Genomic DNA, 9124 nt, shown 5'->3' with positions numbered 1-9124 from the left:
GCCCCCCTTGGACAGCAGGAAGAGCTTGTAGCCCAGGAAGACGCAGTTGAGGAGCAGCAGGAGGACCACAGCCGGGATGAGCAGGAGGACCACCAGGGTGAGGTTTGTCACTGGGTACCCTTCACTCAGGTTGGGGGAGGTGCTCTGGCGTGACATTTCATTCCACGGGACAATGAAAAGCTGACTATATTAGACATCCACGCAGCGTGTCTGCAACACACGTGGTTTGACGTGTCAATCAACGTGGGCCATTTTGGGTATAAGCGCCGGTTTGCGGCTTTTCAAACGGGAAGACGGTCGTCTTTCAGCATCTTTGTTGTCAAATGCTGCGTGGGTTCGTGTTTTGTAACACGGACCGAGACATGTGTAAAAGGCAGCGAGGGGAAGTTTACAGAGCAACAGCTGAGCGTAATTATGTTGACGGGGCTGCGGTGTGCTATGGCGACTCCCCACCACCAGGGGGAGATAGTTGACCAGTGTGCAAAAAACTACATTGCAATCAAAATTGATGAATATTGTCTTGGTTTTCTACACCAAAATTAATCAATTTTTTTTAAAATCCAACTTTTTATTCCATTCCACCGTCAAAACATTCGTCTTAAACAGGACACAAAATGAAAATATTTTTTGAACTGTATGTAAATAAGTTCATTATATATATATATATATATATATATATATATATATATATATATATATATATATATATATATATATATATATATATATATATATTAGGGCTGGGCAACGATTAAAAATTTTAATGAAAGTTAATCACACTATTTCTTTGATTAATCACGATTAACTGCATTGTATACGCAAAGCCCAATAATGAATTCAAAATTAGTGTTTAGTGCACCTTTATTGGAATATTCCCCTACATGAACAAAAGCGCCAAAACATTTATTGTGCAAACACAATTTAAATCAGTCCTTGTTAAACAGTAGCAGTTAAATAGCATATTTTATGAAAATCAACTCAAAAAATGTAAATACAAACATTTAAGCTTATTACTACCACTGCCAGGTAACTTTCCATAAGTTATCCTGTTTGTTATGGAAAATCAATATAATGTACATATAGATCTCTGAACCACAATCATAACAAATCCAAACAGGCAATTTCTGAGGTAACAGCAGAAACATTTTTTTTTATCAGGGATCTTATGTTTAAAAAACCTATATTATAGGTAGTGGGCTGTTTTAGGGAATTTTTGATCAAATTATCCGTAGTACCAATATTAATAATGTTGTGTTTATTCTGCGTAGTGCACTTAAAATAATTATGGCCATATCTAGGAATTGATATGATGGGAATTTTCCAATTGTTTGCTTGGTAGTCTGATAAACTGAACGCATATACATGGTACTATATTGTGATGTTATGAGCCAGGTAATAAAAGAGCTACCCTGCCCAGCATGCAACAGGAGTGACGAGCATGCGCGGTAGGCCGGTATAGGTTGTGTCGCCATGACGGCATCTTGTATGTTGTGATATGCACGCTCTGAAAGCAAACGTTAAGAACTCAGACAACACTCCACGTCTGCATTATTCATAAATAGACAGACAACACATATACTCCGCTGCTTCGCAGGCCGCTGGATGTAGCCGGCAAGGTATTCCCATGCTAGCTAGCCGGTCTAGCAAGCACGCGTCATTCAGTCCAAAATGGCCCGATCTATCCACATCCAGAATTGTCTGGCGGTCGTAAGTGATCCCGGAGTGACCACGCTGTAAGCCAGCCATGAAATTTGCAGAATTGTCCGGTATTTTTTCCAAATGTTTCATCTTTACCAAGAGCCCCTCGACGCCGGGCGACGCCATCATGTTAAGAAAAGGCGTTAACAAAATAAAAGCATGTAAACAACATACGCAAATGTGCGATAAAATAATTGTCGGCATTAATAGATTGATGAGTTAACTCATAATTAACGCATTAATTTGCCCACCCCTAATATATATATATATATATATATATATATATATATATATATATATATATATATATATATATATATATATATATATATATATATATATGTATGTATATATATATATATATGTATATATATATATATATGTATATGTATATATATGTATATATATATATATATATATATGTATATATATATACATGTATATATATGTATATGTATATATATGTATATATATATATATATATACATATATATACATATATATGTGTATATATATATACGTATATTTATATATATGTATGTATATACAATATATATATATATATATATATATATATATATATATATATATATATATATATATATATATATATACAGATATATATATAAACCCCGGTTCCATATGAGTTGGGAAATTGTGTTGGATGTAATTATAAACAGAATACAATGATTTGCAAATCCTTATCAATTCATATTCAATTGAATGCACTACAAAGACAAGATGGTTAAAGTTCAAAATCATAAACTTAATTTTTTTTTTGCAAATAGTAATTAACTTTGAATTTCATGGCTGCAACACGTTCCAAAGTAGTTTGGAAAGGACATGTTCACCACTGTGTTACATCATCTTTTCTTTTAACAACACTCAATAAATGTTTGGGAACTGAGGAAACTAATTGTTGAAACTTTGAAAGTGGAATTTTTTCCCATTCTGGTTTTATGTAGAGCGTCAATCGTTCAACAGTCCGAGGTCTCCGCTGTCGTATTTTACGCTTAATATAGCGCCACACATTTTCGATGCGAGACAGGTCTGGACTGCAGGCGGGCCAGGAAAGTACCCGCACTCTTTTTTCACAAAGCCACGCTGTTGTAACACTTGTCTTGCTGAAATAAGCAGGGGCATCCATGATAACGTTCCTTGGATGGCAACATATGTTGCTCCAAAACCTGTATGTACCTTTCAGCATTAATGGTGCCTTCACAGATGTGTAAGTTACCCATGCCTTGGGCACTAATACACCTCCATACCATCACAGATGCTGATTTTGAACTTTGCGCCTCTAACCATCCGAATGGTTATTTTCCTCTTTGTTCCGAAGGACACCACGTCCTCTGTTTCCAAATATAATATAAATATAAATGTGGACTCGTCAGACCACAGAATACCTTTCCACTTTGCATCAGTCCATCTTAGTTGAGCTCAGGCCCAGCGAAGCCGGCAGCGTTTCAGGATATTTTTGATAAATGAGTTTGGCTTTACATAGTAGAGTTTTAACTTGCACTTACAGATGAAGCGACCAACTGTAGTTACTGACAGTGGTTTTATGAAATGTTCCTGAGCCCATGTGGTGATATCCTTTACACACTGATGTCGGTTTTGGTGCAGTACCGCCTGAGGGATCAAAAGTCCGTTATATCATCGCTTAGGTGCAGTGATTTCTCCAGATTCTCTGAACTTTTTGATGATATTATGGACCGTAGATGGTAAAATCCATAAATTCCTTGCAATTGCTCGTTGAGAAATGTTGTTCTAAAACTGTTCGACAATTTACTTACAAAGTGGTGACCCTCACCCCATCCTTGTTTATAAATGTGTATGTATATATGTATATATATGTTTGTATATATATGTATGTATGTATGTATATATATGTATGTATGTATATGTATATGTATATGTATATATATATATATATATATATATATATATATATATATATATATATATATATATATATATATATGTATGTATATATGAATGTATGTATGTATATATATACATATGTATGTATGTAATGGTAAATGGGTTGTACTTGTATAGCGCTTTTCTACCTTCAAGGTACTCAAAGCGCTTTGACACTACTTACACATTCACCCATTCACACACACATTCACACAGTGATGGAGGGAGCTGCCATGCAAGGCGCTAATCAGCACCCATCAGGAGCAATGGTGAAGTGTCTTGCTCAGGACACAACGGACGTGATGAGTTTGGTACTAGGTGAGGATTGAACCAGGGACCCTCGGGTTGCGCACGGCCACTCTCCCAACTGCGCCACACCGTCCCTTGTATGTATATATATATGTAAATATGTATATACATGTGTATATATATGTATATATGCATATATATGTGTATATATGTATATACAAACCTTGTTTCCATATGAGTTGGGAAATTATTTTAGATGTAAATATAAACGGAATACAATGATTTGCAAATCCTCTTCAACCCATATCCAATTGAATGCCTTACAAAGACAAGATATTTGATGTTCAAACTCATAAACTTTATTCTTTTTTGCAAATAATAATTACCTTAGAATTTCATGGCTGAAACACGTGCCAAAGTAGTAGGGAAAGTGCATGTTCACCACTGTGTTACATCACCTTTTCTTTTAACAACACTCAATAAACATTTGGGAACTGAGGAAATATGTATATTTACATATACATGTATATGTTTACACATGCATGTATATATATATAAATATCTGTATATATATGTATATATATATGTATGTATACATGTATATATATATGTAGGTATGTATATTTGTATGTATACATGTGTATATATGTATGCATATATATGTATGTATATATATGTATGTTTGTATGTATGTATGTATGTATGTATATATATATGTATATATATATATATATATATATATATATATGAGTAGAATAGAATATACGTATATGTATATATGCATGTAAAACTATTTGCTAAGTGTCTTTTTTATTAGTACGCAGTGTCAATACAGCTAGTGAGTGTGTCATATACTCACTGAGGAGTCATTTACTCATCACTAGTATATGCTTAAAAGCCAAGTCTGTGCCAGGACACCAAACAATGTTGAACTCTCTCATTAATTCCAAGAAGAGAGGCCACATGTTTGTTGATGGAAAACTTGTTAAAGGAACATTCAACCAGGAATTTGAATCACAAGTTTTCATTTTTGTAGTTGTGTAATCGATGCACCATGGAAAAATAATCAGCGATTAAGACAAAAAAGTCAGGTTGGAGCTTTCTTTATTCCATTCTACCAATTGAGTATCAGATGATATTAATAATAGCAATAATAATAATACATATATGCAGAGTATTTACAATGTAAACCATTCAATAGAACAATTGACACATGAATCTCTCTTAGAGACAATATTTTTGCTTTTTTGTACACAAAGTACACGCAGCTAGTAATGTAAAAAGGCAGTCATTTGAGCACCATATAAGAATATATAGTCAAGTTTCTACCACCCGTGTAAGTCTATACAGACTTGAATAACGTACTGCAGTGACAGCAGCAATTAAGACATCCGTCAGATACCGAACACCGCATCTGTCAGGCATTGTGTATTCGTGCACATCTGCACCTTTTCATCGTCCCAACCCAAGTGGGGGCCGGTCGCGGTCCTACAGTATGTAGAACCTCAGGCGAGAACGGCGTCCGATTTAGGCTAGCACTGACCCAAGCTGTGCTTGATGATCTCGCGCGACTGCGGCGGGATCCTGTCGGGGAAGAGCACCTGGAACTCCACCACAAGGTCGCCGCGCTTGGACGGACACTTGGCCACGGGCAGGCCCTCGCCCCTGAGGCGCCGCACGGCCCCCGGCTTGATGACGTCGCTGCACGGTAGGGGCATCATGCGGTTGTCCAGCGTGGGGACGTTGACGGTGCAGCCGCAGAGAGCCTGGGAAAGGAAGACGTAGATTTAGGAACAGGTTTCATAACTCATAATCCTTCCGAGGACCCTCATGAAAGTTGCGTAAGCCGTAAATGTGTCAAGTCTTTGAAAAAGGTGGTTACGCAACATGCCCGCTGCTAAAGATTTGATAATGGCTGCTCCATTTTTTGAGAGCCACGTGTGGGCGTCGAGCGGCTCAATGACTGAAGACAGGAAAGAGTTTTGTTTTTTTTCAAAACGACTAATCTGTGCGTGGGCGCCTCCTCCTCCTCCGCTCGCCTGCCATTGAGGAGTCTGCATGCAGCATCACAGTAGGCAGAGGCTATTTTTAGCTCACCCGGCGTGGGGGCGGATGAGGTAACTAGCAGGCTCTTTTGGCCAGTGCTCATATTTCCGCCTGGTATTTTTACAGTAATTGATTTTCTCTGGGATTACAGAGAAGGCTTACATAAAGAAGCGGTTTTGTGACACATTTTAAGCCTCATTGTCTAGCTGGACTCTTAAGTCATTAGTCTCAGTCAAAACTCACCTCTTTGAGGGTGATGCTGGCCGTGAACACGATGTGGGCGCCGTCTCTTTTGTACTGCGAGTGCTCCGTGTCCCTGAGCACGAAGGTGACGTCAGCCGGGGTGTTGTTGGGCGTTTCGTCGCCCTCCCTGGGGAAGGTGATCCTGGTGCCCGCCTTCCATCCTTTTTTCACCACCACGTTCAGCACCTTCTCCTCGGAGCGCACGCTTTGCCCATCGGCGTTGAGGCGGCTGCGGGTGACCTTCACGTGCTTGGTGCAGCCGTGCATGACCTCCTCCAGGGTCACGGGCAGCTCGTGCACCACCTCCTCGCCCTGCAGGCGCCGCCGGCCCCGCCGCAGGCCGCCGTCGTGGTTGGCGCCCACGTGGCTGAATGGGAAGCGCCTGAAGGGGTTGAAGAGGTCGTCTTCCGCCTCGTTGTCTTGGCCGAAGAAGATGTCGAAGTGGTCGGAGCCGTGGAAGAAGGATGAGAAGGTGGCGTGGGGATCGGTGGAGAAGTGGTTGCGGAAAGCTTTGCCTTGCCCCGCCACAGACATGCCGCCCCTCAGACCTGAAAGAAATCAGATCAGTTTACTTTTGACGGAAATATTCCACAGTTAAAATAGTGCATCAGTTTTCCAATCCTCACCTTCCTCTCCATACTGGTCGTAGATGTTTCTCTTCTTGGGGTCGGTGAGAATCTCGTAGGCCTCGGCGATCTCCTTGAAGCGATCTTCTGCGTCGGCCTCGCTGTTCTTATCCGGGTGGAACTTGAGGGCCATCTTCCTGTAGGCCTTTTTGATCTCATCCTCGTTGGAATCCTGCGACACACCCAAGACTTTGTAGAAGTCCTTCCCCGCGTTGGGCTTGATGGAGAGGCACGGGGTGTCTGGCTCGGACTTGGTGCCTTCCTGCAAGGTGGAAGGGGAGGAGCTTTGCGTTAGATTTTTAGCTTGGTTGTGCTGTACAGGTTGTGCAAACATGACATGAGTGCGCCTTCCTCTGCACACACTGAATTTTAAAGGCTGATGCTTTGCAGTGCAGTGTGGGTAAGAGTCTCTGCAGATATTGGATGAATACTAGTCTTGCATTTCAATCAGTGAAAAAATTGAGTATTCTTCTCATTGTAAAGGCAAACCACATTTGGTTGTGACTATAGTGATAAAATCCCATTATTAAGTACAATAACCACTAACTTTGAGCCATAATGACACATCATTAAAAAAGGCAAAATTGTAATCAATTTTCTAATGTTTAATTTTTTTTACTACTAATCTATGCAGGTAATAATATTTTTCATTCATACCTGTAATTATTTTTAATTCACAGGTGTATACAGTAATTATTTTATAATAATTCATGAATGCAGTAATTAAAAAATATACATGTTTTATTTAATCATTAAAGGTCCTTCCAACAGAGTACCGTAAATGACCGTGTAAAGAAGCAGTTAAATACATGAAACCTACCGCGGATGAGGACGACCCGGAGCTGTCTCCCCTGTGCATGACGCGAACTTTGCACTTGACGTTGACATTTTTGTGCTTGACTCCAAACTGTGTCCAGATGAGAACCATGATGATGCCGGGTGTTGCTGTTGCAGTGTCGCTGTCCACTGGAGCCTGGTTCTGAAAGTAAGATCCCGTCCTTGCTGCTTGCTGGCTCTCCGTCTGACTGGATGGTGCCTCCGCAGCTCTCCCTTTTTACTATACCGCCGGGCCGCCCACGTAGCGTTTCCCAGAGCCCGCCCACTTCCTACGACGCGCAACGCACGAGGAGGGATGCCGCGGGGAGAGACGTGATTGGCCGGCTCCCCTGCGGAAGTGGCAGCCCTCTCTCGCCTTGTGGAGCCTTGTATCCGGAGCTCCGGGAGGCAGATCTCGCGGCAGCATCAGCACCGGCCAGTCACGACTCAGAACATCGAGTCCAATTTTGGTCCAGACAGAACAAACATGAGCAGCCAGACATACTCCAGACATTCAGCTTGTCCTCAAAGAACACTATGGATTGAACAGGATGTCCTTAAAAAACCCTACAGATAGATAGACAGATAGATGTTTCGATAGATAGATGGATAGATAGATAGATAGATAGATAGATAGATAGATAGATAGATTAAAAAAACAATACAAAGATAAAAACAGAATACAATGATTTGTACATCCTTTTCAACTTATATTCAATTGAACAGACTACAAAGACAATATATTTATGTCCACACAGAGAAGCTTTTTTTTTTTTTTTTTCCAAATAATCATTACAATTTAATGGCAGCACCTACTCAGTGGACTAGTGGTTAGAGTGTCCACCCTGAGATGGGCAGGTTGTGAGTTCAAACCCCGGCCGAGTCATACCAAAGACTATAAAAATGGGACCCATTACCTCCTTGCTTGGCACTCAGCATCAAGGGTTGGAATTGGGGGTTGACTCACCAAAAATGATTCACGGGCGCGGCCACCGCTGCTGCTCACTGCTTTCCTCAACTCCCAGGGACTGAACAAGGGTGATGGGTCAAATGCAGAGAATAATTTTGCCACACTGAGTGTGTGTGTGTGACCATCATTGGTACTTTAACTTCAACAGATTGCAAAAAAGTTGGCACAGGGGCATTTTTACCACAGTGTTACATGGCCTTTCCTTTTAACAACACTCTGTTAACGTCTAAAGACTGAGGAGAACAATTTTTGAAGCTTTTCAAGTGTAATTCTTTCCCATTATTGCTTGATGTACAGCTTAAGTTGTGGTATTTTATGCCTCAAAATGTTCCACACATTTTCAATGGGAGACAGGTCTGGACTACAGGCAGGCCAATCTAGTACCCGCATTATTTCAATAAGAAGCCACACTGTTGTACACCTGGTTTGACATTGTCTTGCTGAAATAAGCAGGGGCGTCCATGATAACGTTGCTTGGATGGCAACATATGTTGCTCCAAAACCTGTATGTACTTTTCAGCATTAGTGGTGCCTTCACAGATTTGTAAGTTAC

General features: G+C 40.4%; 2 protein-coding genes across 2 annotated transcripts in view; both read right to left on the bottom strand.

The window, feature by feature from the left end:
- Positions 1–464, bottom strand: part of hwa (huluwa) — a 9652-nt gene extending 9188 nt beyond the window's left edge. The window contains exon 1 of the mRNA XM_061876636.1: positions 1–464. This exon is cut by the window's left edge and continues 387 nt beyond it. Coding sequence (XP_061732620.1) covers positions 1–156 — 156 coding nt within the window. The 5' untranslated portion in view covers positions 157–464.
- Positions 465–4957: 4493 nt separating this feature from the next.
- On the bottom strand, positions 4958–7835 carry zgc:122979 (uncharacterized protein LOC641576 homolog). Its single transcript, XM_061876635.1, has 4 exons — positions 7606–7835; positions 6786–7047; positions 6160–6707; positions 4958–5636 (listed from the first exon to the last, which is right to left on the bottom strand). The coding sequence occupies exons 1-4, from the start codon at positions 7711–7713 to the stop codon at positions 5403–5405; spliced, it is 1152 nt and encodes a 383-aa protein (XP_061732619.1). The 5' UTR covers positions 7714–7835; the 3' UTR covers positions 4958–5402.
- Positions 7836–9124: the final 1289 nt, after the last annotated feature.

This window comes from Nerophis ophidion, linkage group LG17 (genome assembly GCF_033978795.1).
Source record: "Nerophis ophidion isolate RoL-2023_Sa linkage group LG17, RoL_Noph_v1.0, whole genome shotgun sequence".
Classification (NCBI taxonomy): Eukaryota; Metazoa; Chordata; class Actinopteri; order Syngnathiformes; family Syngnathidae; genus Nerophis; species Nerophis ophidion.
Note: the sequence above shows the minus strand (reverse complement) of the source record. Positions and strands in the feature narration are given on the sequence as shown.

What these genes read in the sequence shown, in the direction of transcription:
- zgc:122979 (XM_061876635.1), bottom strand. Translation starts at nt 7,713, where the DNA reads ATGGTTCTCATCTGGACACAGTTTGGAGTCAAGCACAAAAATGTCAAC. An exon ending in CCGGGTCGTCCTCATCCGCG is followed by an intron (nt 7,048 to 7,605) that starts GTAGGTTTCATG and finishes TCCACCTTGCAG; the next exon opens with GAAGGCACCAAGTCCGAGCC. An exon ending in CGACCAGTATGGAGAGGAAG is followed by an intron (nt 6,708 to 6,785) that starts GTGAGGATTGGA and finishes GATTTCTTTCAG; the next exon opens with GTCTGAGGGGCGGCATGTCT.